The sequence below is a fragment of the Cricetulus griseus genome, chromosome 8, assembly GCF_003668045.3.
Source record: "Cricetulus griseus strain 17A/GY chromosome 8, alternate assembly CriGri-PICRH-1.0, whole genome shotgun sequence".
NCBI classification, from domain to species: Eukaryota; Metazoa; Chordata; class Mammalia; order Rodentia; family Cricetidae; genus Cricetulus; species Cricetulus griseus.
In genome coordinates, this window is record NC_048601.1 from 24,342,341 (window position 1) to 24,370,157 (window position 27,817).

At 46.9% G+C, this 27,817-nt stretch overlaps 1 protein-coding gene and 1 long non-coding RNA gene across 3 annotated transcripts; one reads left to right on the forward strand and one right to left on the reverse strand.

Annotated features, from left to right (window-relative positions):
• Positions 1–6,488: 6,488 nt before the first annotated feature.
• Positions 6,489–8,142, reverse strand: LOC118239238. Its single transcript, XR_004770971.1, has 2 exons — positions 7,717–8,142; positions 6,489–7,445 (listed from the first exon to the last, which is right to left on the reverse strand). It is a non-coding gene; the product is annotated as an uncharacterized LOC118239238 (long non-coding RNA).
• Positions 8,143–8,266: 124 nt separating this feature from the next.
• On the forward strand, positions 8,267–27,722 carry Hdhd5 (haloacid dehalogenase like hydrolase domain containing 5). Of its 2 annotated transcripts, none has more exons than XM_027429311.2 (8): positions 8,267–8,422; positions 13,018–13,221; positions 15,665–15,777; positions 18,294–18,401; positions 19,913–20,007; positions 23,054–23,228; positions 26,803–26,991; positions 27,158–27,722. In XM_027429311.2, the coding sequence occupies exons 1-8, from the start codon at positions 8,297–8,299 to the stop codon at positions 27,483–27,485; spliced, it is 1,338 nt and encodes a 445-aa protein (XP_027285112.1). In that variant the 5' UTR covers positions 8,267–8,296; the 3' UTR covers positions 27,486–27,722. The 2 variants fall into 2 exon arrangements, with proteins under 2 accessions (XP_027285112.1, XP_027285113.1); XM_027429312.2 differs by having other exon boundaries at positions 18,294–18,387; positions 19,977–20,007.
• The last annotated feature ends 95 nt before the right edge of the window (positions 27,723–27,817 follow it).

Consider the following 27,817-nt stretch of genomic DNA (forward strand, 5'->3'; position numbering starts at 1 on the left):
AAGAAATGGTTACTGAAGAGCAGAGACCCACTATAGAATGGGAGAAAATCTTTGTCAGCTGTAAATATGATATAAGGTTAATATCTAGAATATGGAGGCTGGAGAGATGGCTCAGTGGTTAGAGTACTGGCTGCTCCTGCAGAGGACCTGGGTTTGGTTCCCAGCACCCGCCTGGTGGCTCACAACTGTTGGGTCCCAGCCCCTATGGGGTCTCTGTGAGTTGTTTGTCAGCCAATAACTGTTAGACCCCCGGAAAACTCAGGTATCCGGGGTCCCAGGCCACGACCATGGTCACCCCAATCACCAGGTGGATTCGAGAGCTTGCTGCAAACTGCATGAGGCTTTATTTAACGAGCTAACCCCATGTTAGCTCGGGTCTTTTGTCCACCCGCCATGTCGGATGGCTAGCAAAAGACCACTCCTAGGGGCTCCCGAGAGATCTTATAGGGCAGCATAAGGGGAGTGTCTAGGGGTATGCACAGGCTCAGGATTGGTGTGCCTCCAGGCTTGGAGGGCTTGCCCTGTGTTGATTGGCCAACTGGTTGTTATGGCCCATAGGCCCTCCCAGGGTGGTTGCTATGCTCTGTGTGTCATTGCTGTGCGCTTGTCTGTAAAGTACACCAAGGGTTGTAAAGCATAGCACCACCAGCTAACTTCTGATTGGTTCCTTGTCACGAGGCAGGCATCGGACCTCTAAGTGACCAAGGCAAGGTTACTGTCATGGCTGCCAAAATGGGGAGCTGGTCCCTTCATAACCACAAGCACATCCTGTTTTCTAGTCCTGGTTTACAGCCCCGGCCTTGCCCACTGTCATAAAAAATGAGCTCTTACACCTGGAGTGTCTTCACAAGTTCTCCACGAGCTCTTGCACCTGGGGTTTCTCCACCGTGCTGTACGTGTATATAAGGCTGCTCTCTGCCTGGAAAATGGCAGACGAATAAAGATGGAAAGACGCACATAGCACAAGTGGCCGGACTTCTCTGTGTTTAGCTAAATCTCCATGCTTTCTCCCGATACTCGGGCTTAGTCGTGGCCCGGACACCACACACAACTATCTGTAACCCCAGTTCCAGGAAATCTGGTTTCCTATTATGACCTCCTCGGGCACCAGGCATGCAGGTGGTACAGATACATACATGTTGGCAAAACGCTCATACACATAAAAAGAAATTGATCTAATTAAAAAAACTTTGAGATAGAGTTTCTCTGTGTGGCCCTGGCTGTCCTGTCCTCTGTAGGCCAGACTTTCCTCCAACTCAGAGATCTGCCTGCCCCTGCCCCTTAAGTGCTAGGATTAATATGCCACCACACTAGCTTTAAAAGAACAAAAACAAAAAACCTCATAACAAGAAAACAGTCTAGCCTGGCGTTGGTGGCGCACTCCTTTAATCCCAGCATTCGGGAGGCAGAGGCAGGCAGATCTCTGTGAGTTCGAGGCCAGCCTGGTCTCCAGAGCGAGTGCTAGGATAGGCTCCAAAGCTACACAGAGAAACCCTGTCTCGAAAAACCAAAAAAAAGAAAGAAAGAAAAAAGAAAACAGTCTAATGAAGAATAGGGGTTCAACAGAGAATTCTCAAAAGAGGAAATACACAGTTTCAATAAGTATTTTTTAAGTGTTTAACACCCTTGACTATCCGGTATTGACAAAGAAAAAATGAATTCAAATAAAACTACTGTTTGGGATTGGAGAGATGGCTCAGAGGTTAAGGGCACACGCTGCTCTTCCTGAGGACCTGAGTTCAATTCCCAGCAACCACATGGTGGCTCACAGCCATCTATAATGAGATCTGGTGCCCTCTTCTGGCCTGCAGGCAAACATGCCGAAAGAACACTGTATACATAATAAATAAATCTTAAAAAAAAAAAAAAATGGGGCATTGGTGGCGCATGCCTTAAATCCCAGCACTTGGGAGGCAGAGGCAGGCAGATCTCTGTGAGTTTGAGGTCAGCCTGGTCTACAGAGTGAGTTTCAGGACAGCCAGGACTGTTACACAGAGAAACCCTATCTCAAAAAAATCAAAATCAAATAATAATAATAAGACTGAGTCAAAGGAGACGCCAACAGCCACCGGAGAAGCAAGCCACGAGCTTCGTGCTAAAATATAAACTAATAGAAATGGGTTAATTTAAATGTAAGAGCTAGCCGGTAATAAGCCCGAGCCATTGACCAAACAATTATAATTAATATTAAGCCTCTGAGGGATTATTTTATAAGTGGCTGTGGAACCAGGCGGGACACAGAAAAGCTCCAGCTACAGCTGTGAGAGTACATCTCATTTCTGCCAGAATGGCTGTCACCAAAAAAACAAAACAAAACAAAAAACAAGCAAAAAACCAAATGACAACAAATGGTGGGGAGAGCACTATAGAAGAGGAACAATTATTTAGTGGCATTGTTAATTCCTTCCCAACAGAATGCTGTGGCACAAGCAGAGACAAGGGGCCAGGGGTGTGAGAAGCCAGAGTGCCATGGGCTGAGTGAGGATGACCAAATTTTATTTTTTTCATTTAACAGTCAAAAAGGGAATGGGACTTGAATGGGAGCCATTTTATATTATTGCCATCTACTTCCTATTGACAAACTACGAGCGTTATCATTTTTTCCAGGGCTGGATAACTATGCTATAAAATACCTTGAGAACTCATTTAATCAGGAAACGTGCTCTTCATGCAGTGTCTTAGGGTGCAAGTTCCAGTTATTATTTTCCATAATTTCCCACAATTTTCTGTAGATAATTAGTCCTAGCTTTTACACTAAGAAGTGCTGGCCACTGCTCCATAGCTACTCCAGATTCCATCTGTGTTAACATTTCTTGTTTTGTGTTTTCTGTTTTTAAGCAATACATTTTCACACAGTGTACAAATATCCCATAGCACAACCTGAATCTGAATCCTTTTCAAAGCCAGGTCTTTCTTCATTTGTAGTAATTTATTTTGACATAAAGTTACACTCTATTGTCTATATTTACAGCATGGTCTCTTTTGATTCTTGAATTTGGTAGATTTTGATGAATTCATGATGAATATTGCTGTCACTGGAGACTGTGGGCTTTTGGGGAAGGTTGGGGTTGGGGAGAGGACTGACATAGTCCTGGCTGTCCTGGGACTCACTATGCACACCAGGCTGGCCTTGAACTCATAGAGATCTACTTGCATGAGCCACCACAGCTTGCCAATTGGTTTTTTACTGGCAGGGTAAAAAGAGTCAGCCTAGGGACTGGAAAGATGGCTCAGCACGTAAGGGCACTTGCTGGCAAGTTAGAAGGAAGGAGAGAGCTGACTCTTGCAACTTGTTCTCTGATTTCCACATACATGCATGAGATACATACACAATTAAAAAATGCTCTAGCATGTTAAGAGAGTTAAGGTACATTTATGACACAATGCAACAAATTAAGATTACCTACTGTCTTAGGGTTTCTCTCCTGTGAAAACACCCTTTGACCACAGCAACTCTTATAAAGGAGACATTTAATTGGGTGGCTCACTTACAGTTTCAGAGGTTCAGTCCACTATTGTCATGACCTGGAGCATGGCAGTGGTGTGCACGCAGACGTGGTGCTAGAGTAGTAGCTGAGAGTCCTACACCTTGCAGGCAACAGGAAGTCGACTGAGACACTGGACGATCTTCTGAGTATAGGAAACCTCAAAACCTGCCCCGACAGTGACAGACCATACCCACTTCAAGAAAGCCACACCTCCTAATAGTGCCACTCCCTATGAGATTATTTTCAAACTACCATACCTGTCTACGTACTGCTATAAAACACAAAGGTTTTGTCTGCTGCAAGATATGCCTTTAAACCCTGCACTCGGGTGGCAAAGGCAGGTCGATCTGTGTGAGTTTGAGGCCAGCCTGGTTTACAGAGTGAGTTCCAGGACAGTCAAGGCTACACAGAGAAACCCTGTCTCAGAAAACAAAAAAACAAAACAACAACAACAAAAAAGAAACAACAAAAGGATTTAGGCAAACGGGTTTTGTTTATTTATAATTGTGTGTGTGTGTCTGTGTGTGTGTGAACACACATTTTCCAAAAGGGCGTTGGATCACCTGGAGCTCGAGTTACAGGCAGTTGGAAAGCACCCAATATGGCTGCTGGTACCATGGAGCCATCTCTCCTGTCCCGATTCTCTCTCTCTTTCTCCTTTCTTGTCCCCAAACAAGGTTTCTCTATGCAGCCTTGGCTGTCTTGGAACTCACTCTATAGATCAGGCTGACCTAGAACTCACAGAGTTGCACTTGCCTCTGCCTTCCAAGTGGCGGGATTAAAGAAAGGTGTGTGTTATCCCACCTGACTTATTTTTGTTTGTTTTTAAGGCTCTCGGGTATGTTTTGTTTTTAGAAGGGTCTCACTATGAAGCTTTGACGGGTCAGCCTCAAACTCACAAACCTCTATTTGCTTCTGTCTCTAGTGATGGGATTAAAATATGTGCCGTTCTGTCTGGCACATTTTTTTTTTTCTCTTATAAAAGTCTGAGAGCTTGGGCTGACGTGGTGGTTAAGAGCACACACTGATCTTAGGGAGGACCCAGATCCCAGCACCGTGATCCAGTAGCTCATAATGGCCTGTAACCACAGCTCCAGGGGGGTCTGCTGCCTCTGGCTTCTGCAGATGCCTGGACTCACATACAGACACCACACAGACACACAGACACATAACAAAAATTAATTTCTCTGTGAGTTCAAGGCCAGCCTGGTCTACAAGGACAGCCAGAGCTACATAGTGAGAATCAATCTTGAAAATAATAGTCAGTCCTTTAAAAAAAATTTAACATTGAGAGTCTCAAGGAACTTGCACTATTCATTGAGAATTTACTTATTTTTTTAAGTCTGAGAGTTGCTAGACATGGTGATTCTTGCTTTTAATATCAGCACTTGGGAGGCAGAGACAGGAAGATCTCTATGGGTTCAAGGCCAGCCTCTTCTACATAGTAAGGTCCAAAGATACACAATTAGACTTCATTAAGAAAAAAAAAAAAAAAGATTAGCCGGGCGTTGGTAGCGCACACCTTTAATCCCAGCACTCGGGAGGCAGAGGCAGGCAGATCTCTGTGAGTTCGAGGCCAGCCTGGTCTCCAGAGCGAGTGCCAGGACAGGCTCCAAAGCTACACAGAGAAACCCTGTCTCGAAAAACCAAAAAAAAAAAAAAAAAAAAAAAAAAAAAAAAAAATTAAAGCAAAGCATGGTAGCACACACCTTGAAACCCAGCACTGGGAACGCAGGGGCAAGCAGATCTCTGTGAGTTTGAGGCCAGCCTGGTGGACAAAGTTTCAGGACAGCGAGGCTGTTACACAAAGAAACCCTATCTTGGGAGGAAAAAAAAAAGCTAGTAAGAGTTTAATGAAACTCAGCAGAATCTGGCCAAGATAGCAGCACTTCTAATAACCTTGAACAGAGAATTATCTTATAAGGCAGGAGAGAAAATCCACAAAGCTAAAAGACTTTTTAATTAAAAAATACATTTATTTATTTATTTATTTATTTATTTATTTACTGAGTGTGCCAATGCATGTGTGGCATGTGTGTGAGGGTATGCATGCTATGGCACATGTATGGAAGTCAGAGGACAGCTTGCAGAAGTCAGTTCCTTCCTTCCACCATGTGAGTCGTAGGGATGGGACTCAGGTCAAAGGGAGAGCCAAAAATCTCACATGTTAACCCTCTCACTGAAGTTTTGACTACTAAAGGTATCCAAAGCAGGAGAATTCAGAGGCTTGCTGCCGGGTCCAGTGATGTCATGCTTTTTCGTAGCATGCATATCGTATCTAAAATACCTAATAGGTATAAACATAGGTAAAGCATGCTAATAGCTTGCAGACATTGATGAAAAATTTTCCTTACCTACAAATTTAACTATTCATTAAAGATTAAGGCATTGTTCTAACATGCACTTAGAAACTGTGTTTATCTGTTTTATTTTTTTATTTTATTTTCATTTATGGCTCTGCTGTTAAGAACACTGACTGCTCTTCCAGAGGACCCAGGTTCAAGTCCCAGCACGCACACAGCAGCTCAGCTGTCTCTAACTCCACTTCCAGAGGATCTGACACCCTTAAACAGACATACATGCCGTATGATGCCTTTGCAAGCTTTTGATCTGCCTAAGCAAGTTCTAAAGTGATCATTTTTTCCCTTTAGTGCATTAAAAAAAAAAAAAAGATTTATATAGCAGTCTGTCTGCATGAATGCCTGCAGGCCAGAAAAGGCCACCAGATCCCACTACAGATGGTTGTGGGAATTGAACTCAGGGCCTTTGAAAGAGCAATCCGTGCTCATTTATTTATTTATTTAGGTTTTTTGAGACAGGGTTTCTCTGTGGCTTTGGAGGCTGTCCTGGCACTAGCTCTTGTAGACCACTCTGGTCTTGAACTCACAGAGATCCACCTGCCTCTGCTTTCCGAGTGCTGGGATTAAAGGTCTGCGCCACAAACGCCTGGCCAGTCGGTGCTCTTAACCTCTGAGCCATCTCTCCAGCCCCCCTTTAGTGTATTGATCCCAGATTTTTTAAACTTTATTATAAAAATCATTACCAAAAACATAAACAAAAACCAATGAAATGAACCAGATCCAAAGTCTATACAATTCAATAAACGTCCAGACTGTCAAAAGTAGCCATTCAAAACTAAAGCTGTGGTGTTTCACATTGGGTTTTTGACTTTTACTCTCAAATATGCTTCTATGCGATTATCTACTGTTGGTTTCAGAGGCTCCCCATCATCATCTGCACCCCCGTTTGGGGTTGAGAACTGAGCTCTGAAGACTCCTATCTGGCGAAAGGTAACATGTATCCTTGGTTAGATGAGCTGTCACTAGAACAAGTGTGGACACATTCGAAAACCTAATTGCTAAATCGGTTTCTATTATTATTATTATTATTATTATTATTATTATTATTATTATTACTTTTTTGTTTGTTTTTCGAGACAGGGGTTCTCTGTGTAGCTTTGGAGCCTGTCCTGCACTCGCTCTGGAGACCAGGCTGGCCTCAAACTCACAGAGATCTACCTGCCTCTGCCTCCCGAGATCTGGGATTAAAGGCGTGCGCCACCAATGTCCGGCCTATTATTACTATTGTTATTACAAGGTTTTGAAGTAGGGGCGATTCTCCCGCCATCCGCTCAAGCGCAGGTTAGCAGGAGCCACCACCACACCCTTACCTAAGTTAGTTCCTAAGTAGCTGAATAGCAGGAAAAGAGATAAAATCATCCCAAACCAGGACAGCTGCGTCTCCTGGCTGGGTTTATGTGCTGTGTGCTATGGTGGGTTTGACTAATGACAACCCATCTTCCAAGTTCTCATCAACAGCTGTTGCTCTGATTTATGGTCTTGGCCTTCAAAGCTGAGAAGCAACGCATACAACCGATGAGAGTTAGCGGAGTCCTTGTCCTTTCCGGAGCCCCCTCCTTCTCTGGTGCTAAGTACACTGTAGGCTCACTCGATTTTCCTATGAATATATCCAGGGACAGGTCAAAGAGTAAAGAAGGGAGCAACCCATCCTACACATTCCACGTAGTGGGAAGAGAGATTTCTTCCTGCAGCAAGCTCCCCCACCCCTCGTACCAAGGATGCTCAGACCCAGTTCTAGTTTTCCTCGCTCACTGACCGGAGCCCATTCTCCCCGCTGCCTGACTTCTCAGGACGGTGATCTTTTCACCTTGTTTTGTACACCTATCCCAGCCTCTCTACCAAGTGTGTGCATCCAGGAGATCATTCACCTGTGGCCGGAATTCCAGGATCTGAGCCCCCAGGAAGGTAGGACTGCCTCGCTACGCTCGTTTACAGAGTGAAGGGTTTTAAAGAGTAAGAGCTCGCACGCCATCAACATTCTTGGTGTGGATGAGGCTCAGAGGACGCGGGCCTTAAAACAAAGTTCTTCTTCCCCAGCCCGGAACTCAAGGTTCAGGTGCCTTCTTCCACCAAGGTTTCTGGAACCGGGACTTGGGCCGAGGCACGCGCCCCCGGAAGTCAGCAGGTGCACAGACGGGTCAGGCGTCGGTCCTCCCAGCCCGTCGGCTGCGCATGTCCACTTGCTGACCCCAAGTCTTCCACCGGCGAAGCGAGGGACCCAGAGCCTCTCTATTTACCAGCGAACGCCGCCCTCGGGCTCTCGGATGGGCGAGGAAAACTAGAACTGGAACCGGAGCCCGCCACCGCAGGCTCGGACTACCTCCCCCGAAAGCCCCCGCGCCGGCGGCCGCTGATTGGCTGCCTCGCAGGGCGCGGGGAGGGGGCGCGGAGCCTCGGATGGGGTGGGGGGAGGCGGCGCGCAGTGTGCGCGTGCGCGCGGCGGGCGCGATGGCTGCGCTCAGCGGGCTGGCTGCTCTCCGTGCCGGGCGCGGTGTGTGGAGGCTTCCAGCGCGCCTGTCTGCGGGGCTCCCGGGCTGCTGGCTCCGGAGAGGCTACGTCGTGGGCCGCGCTGAGGTGAGAGGACGAGCGGGCTCGGCCCAGCGCGCGGGGCTGGCGGGCGGGAGGGCCGTGCGGGTCACTGAGCATCCCGGCCTCGGGGACGCCCTCCCGGAGACCGTGGAGCCGCTGAACCCTTCGTCCTTCCCGGAGCGCCTTCCGCCCGCTGGAAAAGTCCGTGTCCGGGGAGAACGACCCATGCCAACCCCAGATCAGCCTCGGGTGGGTGCGCAGCTCCTTCCCCCGCGCCAGAAAAGTTTCTTAGCAGTTAATTTGTTCCTCCTGTTCGAGGAGCCTGCGGATTCTTATTTCGGAAAAGGTAACTGCTTTGAATGTGACCAGTACACTCTGTCCAGCTCAGTTGTGCAGCCTTCGAGGCAAAAAGAGCCATTGATTTTATTATTATTACTACTGCCTACGTGCGAGATGCATATGTGGGCATACATGTCGGAGGTTAGAGAACAACTTTGGTGTTCTTGCCTTCCAGAGTGTGTTCTGCGGTTGGAACTCTGGTCATGAGACTTGCACAGCGAGCTCTTTGAACAGCTTAGCCATCTTGTTGGCCCTTAATTTTCTTTTAAACTATGTGAGTTTCCAAAAATGGAAAGAGAGTCTCATATTTTTTAATCTTCCAAATAACCAGTCACTGTATTTTGGTACTCCTGCTTATCTCTCTACCCCTTTGTGTCTGTAAGACTTTAAATCCCTGAGTTCTTATCATTTCAGTCCTGAACTCGGCGCGGACCTCCATCCAAAAACGACGTGGTTTTTTTGTTTTTGTTTTTGTTTTTGTTTTTTCAAGATAGGGTTTCTCTGTGGCTTTGGAGGCTGTCCTGGAACTAGCTCTTGTAGACCAGGCTGGTTTTGAACTCATAGAGATCCGCCTGCCTCTGCCTCCCGAATGCTGGGATTAAAGGCATGCGCCACCAACGCCCCTCAAAACGACGTTTTGAACCAAATCACAATGTTATTGTCATGCCTAACAAATTCCAATTTATGTAGAAATTATAAGTGAATGGATTTGTTGTTTGTGTGAGATGTCTCCCTATGTTCCCTGACTGACCTGAACTCACTCTGTAGATCAGGCTGCCCTCAAATCCTTGGTGATCCTCCTGCCTCTGCCTCCTCGGTGCTAGGATTTCAGTCAGGTATGTGCCACCAGGCCTGGTTTCAAGCAAATGGATTTTAAGCTTAAACTTACCCAGTGTTGTTGCCTGCATCCAGAACAGTGTTGCCTGAGTTCACAATGGGATAAAAGTGAAATTGAACTGCTAAAAGTGATAGGTTTTCTTCCCAAGAGCCACCACCTCTTTCTTTGGGTAGCATCGTAAGGTAAAGGTTTGCTATATTTCTCCCCAGCCATCCTTGGGGTCACTTAACGGTTGTTACTGAACACCTAAAGGGTCCTAAGCACAGTGCCAGGGTCATTCATGGCAAGTGTGTGGGGAAATCGTGTCCCCTAATCTGTTCAGACCTATGTGCTGATCCTCTCCTAGCAGAGTAAGATGGTGAAATCAGAAAAGAACTATGGGAAAATAAAAATGTCAGGGCTTTTATGGCCACTCTACCAAGAGTCCTAGTTTAGGACCCCATTGGGAATATGTAGAGCAAGAGGGAAGGGCTGCTGGGACCCTGAGGGCCACTGGGTATGAATGAAGTATGCTGGTTACAAGAAGTATCCTTGCTACTAGGGGTAGAATGAGCTAGAAGCTGACAGTAGGTGAGGTGAGAGTGTCCAGGCAGAGATCTCAGCCCCGCCCGGAACCCTTGTGTGCTTCCAGGAACTGCCCAAGGAGTAGGGTTAAGGGCCCTGACTTTGCTGCTGGCTCATTGGAAGTGGAGTTGTGGGTCCAGCACTTGTAAACCAGGCCAGGAAGCCTTTGGTTCATTTCTCTCAGCAATTGGTTCTTTGATCAGGGGAAGGAGCTGAGAAAAGAACCTGGGCCTTACACAAGTTATGTTGGTCACGTTCTTTAGTCTGCTGCTTTTTTTTTTTTTTTTTATTCTTACACCTTTGTGGTACAGTTTTGCAAGGTAATACCCCATTTGAAGATAGACACCTCCTCACAGCTTGATAGAAAGAATAGACAAAAGTGTTTGTTACATGTCTGGCTTGGAGCCCAGTATACTCTGTTAGGATAAGGTGCAGAGGGATCAGCCTTGGAGGCTTTTGGCTGTTTGCATATTTCCTGCATGCATGAGAGACTTGCTAGGTGTCTCTGGCTGCTGTTTTCTGGTGGTCAGAAGCCATGGTCTTACTGATTTATCTCCTGTTTTTCCGGTTTTGCTGCCCACCTCCAACTTGGCTGATGGGCTAAGCCTAGGAGGCTGTTGTAAGCTAGGTAAAGGAGCCAAAGACCTGGGAGCTCGTACCTGCTTAGTGGAAGGAAAATGGAGTCATTACTTAAGTCACTCTACTTCCTAGTTTACCTGATACAGAAAGTCTTAATTTATACCTTCTTGTTTTCCCATCTTACCTTGACTGCTGTTTCTCTGGTGTTTATGGCTGACTTTCATGTGTCCCATCCTTAAGTGGTAGTGTTCTTCCTAGTTCCCCAAGAATAGATTTTCTTGGTTTTTTGTTTGTTTGTTTGTTTGACTTTCTTGTTTTGCTTTTTGTTTTGTGTTTGAGACAGGGTTTCTCTGTATTGCTTTGGAGGCTGTCCTAGCACTCACTCTGTAGACCAGGCTGGCCTCAAACTCATGGAGATCCACCTGCCTCTGCCTCCCGAGTGCTGGGATTAAAGAATAGACATTCAAAGTAAGTGTGTGTGTGTGTGTGTGTGTGTGTGTGTGTGTGTATGTGTAGATGTATGTGTCTGCAGGTGTACCTGAGTGCACGTGCCTTCATAGACCCGAGACATTGATTGGATCCCCTGGAGCTGAAGCACCCACTGTTGTGGGTGCTGTGAACCAACTTGGATCCTGTGGAAGAGCAACACGTGCTCTTAACCACTGAGCGTCTGTCAGGTCCTGACTTCTCCACACCTGCCACCACAGGTTCCAAACAAGATGCATCGGTTATCCTTCCCTTGCCTGTCTGCTTGCTGCTCCTCTTTGGTTCACTTAGTGTAGTGTCAGCATCAGTCATTACTTGCTCAGAATTCTTTTTCAAGAAACTGCCTGTTTAATTTGATCCTTACATTGTATGTAATTATCAAACTCAGAATGTTCAGGGCTGGGGATATAGCTCAGTGGTAGGATGCTTGCCTATCATGCATGAGGTCCAAGGTTGGTTCTCTGTCTCTGTCTCTGTCTCTGTCTCTCATTCTCTCTCTCTCTCTCTCTCTCTCTCTCTCTCTCTCTCTCCCCCCCTCTCGTTTTCCTGAGAACTTAAGAATTTTAAATGTAATGCTGCTGTTTTAGTGGCATGTTTTCTATGCTTGCTGCTGGTTTCGTCTTGTCAACTAAGAAATGGGGGACTAGAGCATTGTTCATCTGTGTTGGTGTTTTAGTCATTAAGACAGGTTTCAGCCAGGCTTTGGTGGTATGCGCCTTTAGATGGGCCTCATTGTATATCCCTGGCTGGCCGCAACCTCCCAGTGCTAGGACTAAAGGCCTGTGACACCATGCCTCTTCCTATTGTGGTTTGGATTGATTACCACTAATAGAGCTTTATGCATAGACTATGTGTATTCTAAGGGTGACTTGACCTAGTTGGCACCAACAAAAGAGAAGTGGAAGACAGGTTAGGTTAGTTCATTTGTTTTGATAATTAGGCAAGTTCACTTACCACTGAGGTATATTCCCAGCCTCTAAAACAAACTCTTAAAAGATGGCTATGGCCAGTGTTGGTGGCGCACACCTTTAATCCCAGCATTTGGGAGGCAGAGGCAGGCGGAGCTCTGTGAGTTCGAGACCAGCCTGGTCTACAAGAGCTAGTTCCAGGACAGCCTCCAAAGCCACAGAGAAACCCTGTCTTGAAAAACCAAAAAAAAAAAAAAAAAAAAAAAAGATGGCTATGGTGCCAGGCAGTGGTGGCTCTCGCCTTTAATCCAGCACTCGGGAGGCAGAGGCAGGTGGATCTCTGTGAGTTCAAGACCAGCCTGGTCTCCAGAGTGAGTTCCAAGACAAGCTTCAAAGCTACACAGAGAAACCCTGCCTCGACAAACCAAAAGAAGAAGGAGGAGGAGGAGGAGAAGAGGAGGAGGAGGAGGAGGAGGAGGAGGAGGAGGAGGAGGAGGAGGAAAGAAAGGAAAGAAATCCCATGCCTTGGTGTAGCTGAGTGGTGGAGTTCTTAGCTTCCCTGTGCAGAGTTTGATTCCTAACACTGCCGGACAGGAAAAGGAAAGAAAACAGGCATGCTTTCCTCTCTTATTCTTTCTGACAATGACCCTTTCTTTTCTTTTCTTTCTTTTCTTTTCTTTTTTTTATTTTTTTTGAGACAGGGTTTCTCTGTGTCGCTTTGGAGCCTATCCTGTCACTCGCTCTGGAGACCAGGCTGGCCTCAAACTCACAGAGATGCGCCTGCCTCTGCCTCCCGAGTGCTGGGATTAAAGGCGTGCGCCACCAATGCCCAGCTTGACGATGACCCTTTCTAAATGAGGCTCTTTTCCCTTCATTTCCTCTGTCTCTCATGCAGTGCCAATTCTCTTCTCCTCCCCTCTGTACAGAGCCCCCCCACCTTTGGCTTACTATTTGACATTGATGGAGTGCTGGTTCGAGGCCACAGAGTGATCCCAGCTGCTCTGGAAGCATTCGGGAAGCTGTTAAACTCCCAGGGGCAGCTGCGGGTACCTGTGGTTTTTGTCACAAATGCTGGGAACATCTTACAACAGAACAAAGCCCAGGAGCTGTCAGGCCTGTTGGGATACAAGGTAAGAGGCAGCTAGAGCTTTGAAACTCAAATTCAGGCTCCTGTTGTAACTTCCAGCCTTACATCCCCTTCCTTAGGTTGTGGTTTGACTGTGACAGTTGGGGTCTTAAAGTTCCAGCCTAGACCTGTGATGACATCAATAGTCTTTACACACAGGTGTACACACATGGTTGAGTGAGCATCGAAACCCTGCCCTTGGGACTGAGGGTGTAGTTCAGTGGATAAAATTTGGACCTAGCATGCATGAAGCCCTAGAGGCAGGATCCCAGTATGGCATTACTGGCTGTGGTGGTGCACACTCATTACAGACCTTTTCAAAACTAGGCTGGGCTACACTCCATGACACCCTATTTCAGGGAGGTGGGGAGAGGACAGGAGTCTGCTGCCCTTTATATTTTAGCATTTGTTTTTGAGACAGTGACTTGTGTGTCTGTACTACTGGACACCTGGCTCCACTTCACTAATTTCTAGAATCACATCTGTGCACTGCCATACGTGGTTTATGTGCTGGGGATTAAACCCTGGGCTTCATACATGCTAGGCAAGCACCCTGCCAGCTGAGCCGCATTCCCAGCTCAGGAGTTCAGTGTATTGTCTTCATGACTCTTCTGCAAGTTTGGCCCCAGAAAGAAAAGATGGCATTCCAGCATTCCACAGTACAGGTGGGGCTGTTCGATAACAGTAAGTATAAGCTGATGACAGGTACCTGAGAAGCTGAGGCAGAGGGATCGTGAGTTGTTGGTGGCTTGGGCTGCATAGTGAGACCTTGTGTCAGAGAAATAACAAAAATCCCACCCATCCACACAGCTAGCAGCTGTGCAGCTCCGTAAGTGCTGTCCTCCAAAAGCCGAGTGTCTTCCCCCCTTTGCAGTTCCTCACTGTATCCAAGATGGGTACCTGCTTGGTAAGGGTGAACTAAGTTTTGAGAAGGGGTTCTTTGTAAACAAGAGAGTCAGTAAAGGCTGATTGGTTAGGTAGTGCTGACTGAGGTTGAATCTGGGGTAGAGGCACCTTGAAACTCTTTCCATAAAGGGCCCCAAAAGCATTCTGAGGAACCTGGTGTGGTCCTGCACACCTCTAATCTTAGCACATAGGAAACTGAGGAAAGAGATTAACCACAAGTTTTAGGCCAGCCTGAGCTGTTTAGTGAGACCCCCATCTCAAAATAATAATAATTCTGGGTAAAGACTGCATTGTTGAAGATAATATAGATGTTGGAAAGCTAAATCTTGGGAGCTGAGGAGGTGGCACAGTGGGTAAAGTGCTGGGGTTTGATCTCAAGCACCCATCTAAAATGCCAGGCTTGGTGGCACTTCTGTAATTCCAGGATTGGGGAAAGGATGGAGACAACTGTATCCCCGAGGCTCACTGGCCAGCCTGTTAGCCAGTCTGGCAAAACAGGGGCCTCCAGGTGAGTGAGAGACTCAATAAGGTAGAGAGTGACTGAGAAAGACACCCAGCGCTGACCTCTGGTTCTCCACACATGCATCGCCCCACATACATATGCACACACATACACACAATACACTCTAGATTCTGGGCTGGCAGTATGAATCAACAATAGAATACTTGCTTTACCCAGCACTGGAAAGGTAAGAAAACTGGCTGGGTGTTGGTGGTGCACATCTTTAATCCCAGCACTTGGAAGGCAGAGGCAGGCAGATCTCTGTGAGTTCGAGACCAGCCTAGTCTATAAGAGCTAGTTCCAGGACAGCCTCCAAAGCCACAGAGAAACCCTGTCTCGAAAAACCAAAAAAACAAAAAAACCTGAAAACTGTTAAGGTCCAAGACAGTTTTTTTTTTTTTTTTTTTCTTCTCTTTCTTTTTGACAGTAACAAGGACAAAGAATATGTTTCCAAGTGAGGGATTAAAAAATAGTAGGGGTGGGATTGGAGAGATGTTAAGAGCACTTACTGTCTGCTCTCCCAGAGGACCCAGGTTCAATTCCCAGCACCTACATAACAGCTCATAACTGTCTGTAACTCCAGTTCCAGGGGATCTGGCACCCTCGAACAGATATACATGCAGGCAAAGCACCAATGCACATAAAAATAAATAAATCTTTAAGAAAGAAAGAAATCTCAGTAGGTCTCCCAGCTGAGCCCAGCAGTGTTGGTGGTCAGATCTTATGTCTGATAATGCTTCTCTTGTATGTTGAGAATTAATTTAGGTACCCCCCACCTCCTCCCAGGGACTGAGCCCATGCTCTCATGCATGCTGGGCTAGCACTGTGTCACTGGGCTGTATTCCCAGCCCAAGGTAAGTTCTTATGCCTATTTGTCTAAGTCTTAGAAAGTGCCATGTGCTAGGAAAAGCTTTCCAACTTTGTTTTTAGACAGCGTGCCCTCCATCCCCAGTGACAGAACCCATTTACCTGTCTGCCTGTTACTTTCTCTCAACTCTATATCATCCCCTGCTTTCCTGTTTCTTGGTTGTTTCTGTAGGTGGATCCAGACCAAGTCATTCTCTCTCACAGCCCCTTGAAACTCTTCTTGCAGTACCACAATAAGCGGATGCTAGTGTCTGGGCAGGGCCCCGTGGTGGAAAACGCCAGATCGTATCCTTTTTGTTCTGAATGGAGAGGAGAGTGTGGGCTTGGGTGCCAGAGATAGGAGGTGGCCTCTTGGGGAACAAGGATAGATCCTTTGTGCGGTCAGTCCTTGTGCCTGGTGGTGCCAGGTCTCATACCACCACATCAGAACCATCTGCAGAGGTTAATATACAAAGTCCTGTGTCTTGATCTGTTATGTCTTAAATTAAAAACTCAGGAACAAATCTCGAAGTGAACAAACACCTCCTGAGGTGACTACATGTGGGAGTTTTGCTCTGGCCTTTATCCTTTTCAGCTCCCTTTCAGTCACATGTACTCAGAAAGCAAAGGACATAATCTCTGTTCGCAGGCAGCTTGTTCATGTGCCCTGGATGCTTCCTAGGCACCATGCTGGGCTGCGCTCTAAGGCAGGTCAGGGACTCAGGTGAGAGCATTGGGAATGTGACTCTTAATCTGGGAATTCATACTTGAGAAGGGAAGAACATACCCACAACAAGTAAAAGAATGTTTAAGCTAGCAGGTGTTATTGGATTCTCTAGATGAACAGACCCAATAGAATGAACATATATTATAAATGGAGATTTATTCACTTGACTTACATAGTAGAGGCTGGGTAATTCAACAGTGGCCACCTACTACTAGAGAGCCTGAGAACTCTGTAGCAGCCCAGTCCCTAACACTCGATCCTCAGCAGTCCCCCAGTCTGGCACTGTTCTTGGAGAGAGCTTCAGTACAAGCTGGAATTCCTCAGACCTCTTATATCTGGGCCACCTCCAAAAGGTGCCCTCTACTCTGGGTAGCACCCCCCACCCCACCCCCAGTTAATTTTTTCTGATTCATGTCTCTTAGTTGAATGTAGGTCCAGGCAAGATGAGAGTCATTGAGGACTGGGAAGCTAGCTCAGCTGTGAGGGCATTGCCACCATGCCTCACCACCTGTGTGTGCGGATCAGGACCCATACAGTGAAAGTGGGGCACTGACACCATGGATTTGTTCTCTAGCTTCCATAATCACCCAAAAATAAATGTAATTTTTAAAAAATTAACTATTACAGCATGGGGGGCCGAGATGAAGCTCAGTTGTAGAGTATTTGTCTGTCATGCATGAGGCCTTGGTTTGAATCCCAAGTCCCACAAAGAAGAAAGGATGACATAGGGCCAAGGAGATGGTTCAGTAGGTAAAAGCATTTGCCTCTAAGCTTAACCAGTTGAGTTAGATCTCCAGGTCCCACACAGTGGAAGGAGAAAACTGACTACCGAAGTTAGTCAGTTAGAAGTCCACTGACATCCACATGTGCCCCATCCCCAACTGTATACATGTATTTTAAAAAATTGAAAAGATGGGGTACATCTGAAGACTGCAAAGAATGAGATAGGTTGTAGGTTCTAAGTGTCAAAGTGTAGAGGGGAACTACCTCTGCAGCAGGAGGGGCCTGTAGCTTCAGAGATAGTTTGGTGGTGCCCTAGGAGATGGTTAAGACTTCCTAGGAAGTCAAGGTAGGCAGTTGGAGTCGGGCATTAGAGAGCAGAAGGGTATGCTGGGGCTGAAAGTCTGGAGTAAACTCAGAGTAGTGTTAAGCCAGTGCAGCCTCCATTGCTGCAGGAAGAAGCCGTTAGAATAATCATCTGGGGAGATTGGTTTGAGTCATCTGAAAAATTGTGTCTAGTTAAGATTTCGGGATGGAATTAGGGACAGGAAGATGGCAGCAGATCTTAGAGAGCAGGTTGGAGTCAGCTTGGTCTTGTGCATGACAGCCCCTTCCTTGCTGAATGTGTTTGACTGACTGTTGGAGGGAACTAATTCTTTGTGGCTGTTGTGTGACCTTTCCTCCAGTGGCTTAATGAACCAGTCAGTTCACTGGGTTACCTTACAGGAGTGTGGGTGAGAGGCAGTCACTTCACCAAAGGCCCACCCAAGGAGAGCCTAGGGTAGCATGACTGGTGAAGCCGCACCCCAAGCTCTGCATAGCTTGCAAGCAGTGTGGCTGGTGGGTGTCTCAGAATGCTTATATAACCTCACAGGGGAGGGAAGTGTGAGGGGATGAGAAGGGAGCTTGTGGCTCTGGTAACTTTCAGGGATTGCCACCTCCCTCCAGGAGAGAGCATTTCAGTTCAGTTACTTGACTTTGCCCAGCTCCCAGCCACAGAGAAATCTCCTGTGAGTCCAGTATGTGGGGCTGCAGTACTCATGGAGCACCAGTTTGAATGGCCCTGAGGGAGCCATCAGCTCCTGGAGTATACAGTGGGGTTTGGCCTCTGTTCTCTGGGTCTTTAGGTCTTGCTGGTGTAGGATCTGGTACCTGGGAGGTGCCCTATTAGAGACACAAGGGATTGCACGGTTATTGCATGTATCTGCTCTGCTTATGCAGTCACAGCCTGCCACTTGGTTCCTGTAGGATTTATGACAGCTGCCTGCCTGCCGTGGTCAGGACTGGGTCTGGTTCTGCTCATTTGTGACCTGATGTGTCTATAAAAGCATCTTCCTCAGAACGGTGTAGCTTTGCTTCCCTGATCTTACTCCAGACTAGGCTTCCAGAACGTGGTGACAATAGATGAACTTCGACTAGCCTTCCCAGAGCTGGACATGGTAGACCTTGCGCGGCGGCCGAAGAACATGGTAATAAGGACAGGGTGGGTCACTTCACCCTCCACAATATTCCTAGGGTCTTTGTGTGGTTGTGTTCTTATTCCTTGTGTTGGCTCTGCATGTTGGCTCTTATGCTAGGGGCATGGGTGCTTCTGCACTGGTCTTCTTGGACAGGTGTGTCTGACCAAGGATTGTGTTCTCTGGGTAGATTAGAATGGCCCCACACCCTTAATCCCAGCACACGGGAGGCAGAGGCAGGTGGATCTTAGTGAGTTTGAGGCCAGCCTGGTCTCCAGAGAGAGTTCTAGGACAGTCAGGACTGTTACACAGAGAAATCCTATCTTGAAAAAACAAAAATTAAAAAAATAAGAATAGAAGAATGGCCGAAAGAAGCAATGGTCTCCACACTCTTGCTTTCTGCTTTGCTGTAATATTTCCTCCAGTTAGCAGTGCTGTTAGTGGTAGCTGTCCCAAGTTTTCTTCAGGGAATCAGTAACCTTTGTCACTGCTGTCCCTTTACCCTGAAGCACAGTCCAAAGAGGCTGCCTTGTGAGGAAAAAAATTGAGTCTGTGTCTTCCCACTGCCCTTGGTATCTAGCTTATCTGAAAAAAAGTAGCTTGATTTCTTTTTGCAGTTCTGGTGGTCAAACCCTGGGTTGTACCTGCTTGGGAAGTCTGTCGCTAAACCATGGCTTCTTGTTTCTTGAGATCATCAGTTCCAGGCCACTCATTAACCCTTTGGAGTATGGCTCCCCTCCCATCCCCCCCCCCCAATAGAGTTTCTCTGTGTAGCTTTGTAGACCAGGCTGGCCTCGAACTCACAGAGATCTGCCTGCCTCTGCCTCCCAAGTGCTGGGACTAAAGGTGTGTGCCACCACCACCTGGCTTGGAGTATGATTCTTGGATTGCCCCTTGACCTGTTCCTTTTGAAAAAAAAAATCTATATCTATATCTATATTAACTTATGTCAGCAATTTAGGATTTGATGTACTACAACTATAAACAAATAAGCTTACTTCATTTATTTAATAGAAAATGGATAATAAGTTCTTCCTCCAAAGCTTTCTAGTTGTAGAACAGATCCTTCGAGAGCTTTCTCTTGAGTCACTAAAATTCTGAGAAGAACTAGACTATAGAATGGGAACACATCTTGGAATTGCTCCAAGGCTGAGCCCCACACAGGAGAGGTGACTCACCTCAGAGCCAAGACTGCAATGACTCAGAGAAGAATGGCCCCAAGGTTGTCAGAGAGAAACCCTCTAGAGCTGGCATAAACATAAGAGAGCCCCTCTCTCACAGGGCACTTCCTCCTTCAGCACCCTGATTCTAGAGATCCCTGCTTGAGCAGGGCCTTGTTTTCCCGTCCTGACTGGAGACGCACAGCTGACCACTGCCCTCCTGGCCAACTTCCCTCAGCCTGTTGAGCCCAGTCTGGGCTTTGTCTTTCCCTTTGCTCATCTCCTTCCTAAGTTCTCTCTACTTCTCGGCTTGGGCTGGTCCTTGGAGGTGGTCTCTGACCTGTGTGGAACCTGTCTGTCCTGCTACTCAACTCTAGAGACTGGATACTCCAGGAGTGGAGAGTGACTAGCATTGATGGGCCTCTTCTTGTCTTTTGGCAGTGCCTGAGGAATGACTTCGCTGCCATTGAAGGTAAACGAGGCGTGTGCCTGGCTAGATGTCGGTTCCTTGTTTTCCCTCTCTGCTCTCAGATTCTTAGGCAGATGGTGTTGAGGGTGGCACTGCATATCAGGGCCTGGACACCTGGGTTCTAGCCCTGGCTGTCCTCTCAGTATCTGAGACAAGTATTGGTAATTTGTCTGTCTCCACAGTGCTCACGGTATTGTGTTGGAGAATTGTAAGCTCAGCAGCTCCAGAGTAGATAGGTACTGACAGTCTAGTCCAGTGTTGCTTAGCTCTGCCCTTGGACAACAAAGACATTGAACATCTTGTTGCCATCCTGAAGTAAAATAACTTTCCCATGACCCATATCAGAAAGTAATCAGTGGCCAGTGTGGTGGTGCATATTTGTAGTCCCCTACTTTCGGGGGCTGAGTTTTGAAGGATTTGAGTTCAAGGCTTCATAGTGAGAATCTTATCTCAAAACCAAACAAAGTATTTAGTGAGTATAATACCCTCACTGTACCCAGAGTGAAAGGAGAATGTCCTGGTGAGAAGATTGTCAATGTTTCAATATGTTATAGTTATCTGAGAAGTAAAATGATTGCTCTAAACAGAGTGAGCAGGAAATGTTCCAGCAATAGATACAGGTTGTGTTTACAGGTACAGTACAAGTATGTGGGTGGAATTACCATTGGTGCATTGTTTTCTCAATGAAGAACAATTCTTGGTAATTTTTTGTTTGTTTGTTTTTGTTTTTCGAGACTGCATTTCTCTGTGTAGCTGTGGCTGTCTTGGAACTCTCTGTAGACCAGGCTGGCCTCAAACTCAGAGATCCCACTGTTTTCTCTGACTCCTGAGTGCTGGAATTAAAGGCATGCACCACCACTGTAGATTTTTAAGAATTATTAGGAGTCTCTTGATTATATGATCTTTTTTGGGGGGGGGGTTTGGAGACAGGGTTTCTCTGTGGCTTTGGAGGCTGTCCTGTAACTAGCTCTTGTAAACCAGGCTGGTCTTGAACTCACTCGCCTGCCTCTGCCTTCCAAGTGCTGGGACTAAAGGTGTGTTCCACCACCGCCCGGCGATTATATGATCATTTAAAAGAATTGTTAAACTGTACAAAAATATTCTGTGAGGCTGGAGAGATGCCTTAGGGATTAAGAAATCTGATGCTCTTGCAGACCTAGGTTTGAGTCCCAGTACCCACATGGTAGCTCACAACCATCTGTAAATCCAATTCCAGGGGATCTAATGCCCTCTTCAGGTGTCCACAGACTTGTACCAGGTATGCACATGTATGCACATACATATATGCCAGTAAAACACTCATACACATAAAATTAAAAATAATAATCAATTAAAATGCTTTGTGATTAGATATTAGATGGAGTTGCTGACCAGGCAGTGGTGGCACATACATTTAATCCTAGCATTTGGAAGGCACAGGCTGGTGGATCTCTTGAGTTTGAAGCCACCCTAGTCTACAAGAGCGAGCTCCAGGACAGTGAGGGCTACACAGAGAAACCCTATCTTAAAAAAGAACAACAACAACAAAGCAAAACAAAGCAAAAAAAAAAAAAAAAAAAAAAAAAAAGATGGAGTTGCTCTAACAGTTATGGAAGTGCTAGTTTTCTCCATGAATGTTGGGAGGGACCGCAGATGCTGCTACAATAGGACAGTTTTTGACTGTGTAAAGTCCTCCCCTGCGGATCGTTCAATTGTGACAATCAAAATATGTCTTCTATCTTTTAATATTAACTTTATTTTTTAAACATTTGTTTGTTTTTGGTACAGGGTCTTTCTGCATAGCCCTGGTTGTCCTAGAATTCACTCTGTAGACCAGGCCAGCCTTAAACTCAGAGAGCCTCCTCCCTCTGCCTCCTAAATGGTGGGATTAAAGGGGTACACCCAGCTTTCATTTTTATTTTTATTTATGTATGTGTCTATGTACATGCCTCATGTTTTCAGGTTCCCTGGAGGCCAAAAGAGGGTATTGGGACCTTGGAGATGGAGTCACAGGTGACTGTGACCCATTGGACATGGGAGCTGGGTGTTGAATTTAGGTCCTCTGCAAGATCAGCAAGTATTTCAGTCATTGTGCTTTCTCTCCAGCCCCTTACTTTGTTTTTTTTTTTGTTTTTGTTTTTGTTTTTTTTGTTTTGAGACAGAGGTCTCCCTTTGTAGGCCAGACTGGTCTCAGCTCTGTAGTCTTCCTGCTTCAGCATTCTAAATGCTGGAATTACAGTTGTGAGCCGAGATGCCTGGCTTGAAACTTACACTTTTTTTTGGAGAAAAGATGTCGTGTAGTAACCACTGGCCCCTGATTTGTGGATAGCTGAGGGTGACCGAGCTGCTCATCATCCTGTCTCCCCCTCCTGAGTAATAGTGCTGTAGGTGTATGCCACCATGCCAGGACTTTGTTTTTATTTGTTTATTTTTTATTGCTAGGGCCGGGACTTAGGGCCTTGTTCATGCTAGGCAAGCCATACATACTGCCAGGGCCCATGGTCCTTTTCATTTCAAGTGGAGTTGAGTCAACTGAGGTTTAGCAGTGAGTAACTGCTACAGTTCCACAGAAAACTTGGCTGAGTTAGGATTAGAGCTCAGGGCTTCCCTCATTCCCAGTTCTGCGTGGCTATGAGGTTCAGAGATGTGACTGAGAGAGAGGCAGCCCCTGGAGAACAGCAGGGCTTTGTGGGGTGAGGTGAGGTGAGGTGGGGTGGGGTGGGGTAGGGTGGTGGGGTGGGGTGGGGTGGGGTGGGTAGAGTCCATTAGCAGAGACAGCAGCAGGGGATTTGCTGTTACTGTGAAGCAGCAATGGACAGAAAGCACGGTCTCAGGGTGCTCCTTGCTGGGCCCTGCCTTTGTTCACTCAGGGTGTACTGAGCCCGGCTTGGTCAGGGCTGTTCAGGGAACCGTACTCTTGCCCAGATGTGCACCTTAGTGAAGACCTCTCTCTAGCTCTGGGCAGGAATTGCTAACTGGCCTCTGTTGTCTCTGAAGGGCCTTCCACCTACCCACTACAAAGGGCAGGCCAAGTGCCCTGCTCCCTCATCCCTGTGCATTTGATTTTTAGGGATTCTCCTTCTTGGGGAACCAGTCCGCTGGGAGACAAGCCTACAGCTGATTCTGGATGTCCTCCTTAGCAATGGAAACCCTGGGACTGGCCTGGAGACAGCTCCATATCCCCACCTCCCTGTCCTGGCCAGCAACATGGACCTCCTGTGGATGGCTGAAGCCAAGATGCCCAGGTGAGGACACAGTATCCCTGATTTTTCCCTCATAAGCCCTTAGGTACCACACTAACCTGGCCTCTGAGAGCAAGAGCTTTCAAGAGTTAACTTCATGTCAATTATGAAATTAAAACTACAGATTGCTGATCATGAAGATGTGTTGAGTGGTTTTTAAGATGTGTGCATGTACCCATACATTCATCACACAGGTAGTTACATCAGTGGGGATGAATTCAAGATTCTTCCTTCTGGTACTGACTGGTTCTTTCCCGTCACTGCTTTCATATGTGAGCTCTAGGATGGGAAAGCTGGGATTATAAATCAGGGTTATTCCCATGGTGTAGAGCCAAGAACTGAGACCTAGCTGTGCGGCACCGGTGTCCTGCCCTTTTCTGGGGCTGTGCCTCTTTTTTTTTTTTGGTTTTTTTTTTTTTTTTTGGTTTTTTGAGACAGGGTTTCTCTGTGTAGCTTTGGAGCCTATCCTGGCACTCTCTCTGTAGACCAGGCTGGCCTCGAACTCACAGAGATCCGCCTGCCTCTGCCTCCCGAGTGCTCGGATTAAAGGCCACCAACGCCCGGCCTGTGCCTCTTTTGTGCCCCTCAGGGTGCCTTGCTGTGAAGCCCGCTGATAGCTGCTCTGACTGTGAGCCCAGAATCTAGTGTCTTCCTACTACTCTTCCAGAGACTGTGCATGGTCAGCAAAGGGTGTTCTAGACCCAAGATAGCCTCACAGAAAGAAGCAGGGTTTCCTTCCTGTGATGTTCTCTCTTCTATGATTGGATGGCACCATGTAGCTCAAGTTGACTTCAGCTCACTGTCTTCCTGCCTCAGCTCCCCCCAGTTCCCGTCACATTTAAAGTGTATTCTGTAGCATGAGGCTTGGTGATTTCTCTCTCGCTCTTTCTCTCTCTCTCTCTTTTTTTTTTTTTTTGGTTTTCTAGACAGGGTGTGGCTTTGGAGGCTGTCCTGAAACTAGTTCTTGTAGACCAGGCTGGTCTCGAACTCACAGAGATCCACCTGCCTCTGCCTCCTAAGTGCTGTTTAAACGATTTTATTTCTTATGTATAGTGTTCTGCCTGCATGCCAGAAGAGGGCACCAGATCTCATTCCAGATGGTTGTGAGCCACCATGTGGATGCTGGGAATTGAACTCAGGACCTCTGGAAGAACAGTCAGTGCTCCTAACCTCTGAGCCATCTCTCCAGTCTGGTGTTTTCTCTGTTATTGATAGAGTTAGGGCATGTTGATTCTATATGGGATCAGATGGGAGTTTGGGTATGTAGCTGTGAACTGAAAAGCAAGGGGAAAACCACTTTATAGACCTGAGATGAGCTTCCCAATTCAAAGAAGACAGATTTGAAGGGTTTTTTTTTGTTTGTTTGTTTGTTTGTTTTTGTTTTTGTGTTTTTCAAGACAAGGTGTCTCTGTGTAGCTTTGGAACCTGTCCTGACACTTGCTCTGTAAACCAGGCTGGCCTTGAACTCACAGAGATCCAGCTGCCTCTGCCTCCCGAGTGCTGGGATTAAAGGCTGGCACCACCTGTTGCTGGTTTTCTTTCCCACCAGGTTCCGCAGCCCTTCAGCCCCAAATAAACACATGGGTGCTATATTAATTATGAAACTGTCGGCCGATGGCTTGGGCTTCTTATTGGCTAGCTCTCTCTAAATTATTAACCATATCTGTTAATGTATGTATTGCCACAAGGCTGTGGCTTACCCGTAATCCAGCATGTTACTCCTTCAGCAGCATGGCATCTCTACTGCAGCTCTCCCTCCCCTAATTCTCCTCGTTCCCTAGCCCCACCTATCTTTCTACCTGGCCAATCAGTGTTTATTCATCAACCAATAAGAGAAACATATATATGGAAAAACATCCCCATCAGCCACCACTGCATGGCATCACATAATTACTTTTGTATTATTGGAGACAGCGTTTCTGTAGCTTTGACTTGTCTGTGACTCATAGCCTTAAACTCGTAATTGCCCTCTGCCCGCCTCCTGGGTGCTGGGATTACAGGTGTGTGCCACCATGCCCGACTGTTTACTCAATAATCTCAAAGTTAGCTGGAGGCAGTGGTTCACAGCGGCAACTCTGGCACTGGGAAGACTGAGGCAGGAGAACCACACGTTTGACACCAGCCTCAGACCAGCCTGAAATACAGCAAAACCCTGCTTCACAAAATAAAACAGACACAGAAAGAAAATGGAATTCTTTTGTTGTTGTTTTGTTTGAGATAGAGTCTTACTGTTTAGCCTTGGTTGGCCTGGAGCTCCCTGTATAAGCCAGGCCAGACTTACAGAGATCTGTCTGTCTCTTGGCTTCCCAAGTACCAGGGTTAAAGGCATGCATCACCACACCCAGCCAGAAAATGGAATTTGTATGTAAATGAGTGATACTGAATGTAACACCAAGCACAGTGACTATTAGGTTTTGGCTTAGCACTGAGGATGGAAGACAAAAATACTTTTTACAAGGTAGTTTATTGCTTTCTCGTTAAAAGAAGTCAGGTTGACAGTGGGGCCTGCATTCAGTCTCTCCTTATTAAGGACACACATGCCTTCCTGAAGCATAATCTTGAATCCTTCTGTGTAGAATCCAGAATGACTGCCTAAGCTATCGTATTTGCATTTCAGGTGGCAGGAAGCAGTATGTAGGGCTGTTAGCTTGCAACACTGACAGAGTACCTGAGTCAACAACCTAAAAGGAGGAAGATTCATTTTGGCCCTGTTGATTTGGAGCCTGTGGGGACCGGAACACTGTGATGGGTAGAACATCATGGCACAAAAAAACCCAAAAAACCCTGCTCCCCTTGTAATAGCTGTTGAGCAGGAGAGGGAGACAGGCAGGTGCATGCTGCCAATGACTTGTTTCCTATTAGGCTCCACTTTCTGAAGATTCCACCACCTCCCAGTGTGTCATCAACTAGAGACCAAGCCTTGTTGAGTTATAGAACCATGTAAGATCCAAACCATAACAAGGACAGAGAGCAGCATGCCTTCCCTTGTTTTAAGGGCACTGAGTCACAGCTAGTCCAGCACTCCTGCTTCTGATGACTGGTTAGTGGAGCTTCCTGGTGTCTGAGACATACCTACTGTCAAGGGAGCCAGTGAGCACTCTATACCTAGTAGCCAGTATGCTCTGTTGGAAATCGATGTTCACAACAACGGGAAGGGTGACAGGCGGTGGTTATAGAAACAGCATCTAATCCCACTTAGGGTGTAGGGGCCTGGTGAGGTGGTGTGGTGGTTAAATGCCGGCTACCAAGCCTGATGACCTACCAAGTGTGATCCTTGGGACCATGTAAAGGTGGAATAAGAGAATTGATTCCATACAGCTGTCCTCGGAGGCTCCTAGCAACACGTGTATGTAAGTAATAATAACTAGAAAAACAAAACAAAACCAACATCTAAATTGTAAAAGTGAAGCTATCAGGGTTTTGACCCTAGTTTTACTACCCTGGGAAAATTGCTTGCTCTTGCCTCAGTTCATGTGTAATGGCTGCAGAGAGGGGAATTGTGGTTGGATGCATGAAGACAGCTCAGAGAATAGCAGGTGGCCTGAAGGCTGGATTGCTGAGATCTCTTCTTGGGCAGGTTTGGTCATGGCACATTTCTGCTGTGCCTGGAAACCATCTACCGGAAAGTAACAGGCAAGGAGCTGAAATACGAGGGCATGACGGGCAAACCCAGCATCCTCACTTACCAGTACGCTGAGGACATAATCAGACAGCAGGCTGAGAGATGGGGCTGGTCCGCCCCCATCAGGAAGCTCTATGCTATAGGGTAAGCCCACTCTATCTTCATCTTCTATTGGCTTCCTTTTCTCGTCCACCCACACCACCCTGGCTTCCCTACAGCTGAGTCACACCACCCCAAGGCTGATCTCTGCTCTGGTGGCTTTACAACATTAAATTTGGGTTTTCTCTTTTTGGTATTGCTGCCCTACCAGTGATAACCCTGTGTCTGATGTCTATGGTGCCAACCTATTCAACCAGTACCTGCAAATGACAAAGCGTGGAGAGAAGGAGCATGGGGCTGGTGGACAGCAGAAGCAGCGGCCTTCAACAACCCAGAGCTGTGTCTCCATCCTGGTGTGTACTGGCATACACAATTGTCAGGGCCCAGGCCCCAAAGCGCCTACTTCTGGAGGGGCGGAGCTTCCGTTCCACGGTCACCGAGACTTCAGCTTCAGTCCAGAGCTCCTAGAGGCATCCCACGTTGTTCATGATGTGAATGAAGCTGTACAGCTGGTTTTCCACCAGGAGGGTTGGGCATGATAGCAAGGAGAAGGAGCGGAAGCAAGGGGCTGTTGGGACCTTCGTCTCAGGGACTCCTATGGGCCAGGTCACAGGCATCAAGTCCCAGCCTGGCCCCTTGCCACTGCTTCCTGGGATGAAGAAGACCACAGCTTCAGTAGCTATAGAATGATCCTTGGGCAGCATTTCAGAAGGGGGGATGGATTTCTGGCCCTTCCTGTGTGTCTCTTGAAATTTGACCTCATGTTGCTTCCTTTACCTCTGTGCCTCAGTGTCCTCCTCTCAGTAAGGACTTTCCCCCTCGAAAAACAGGGTCTCACTATTGTAGCTCTGACTGTCCTGGAACTTGCTTT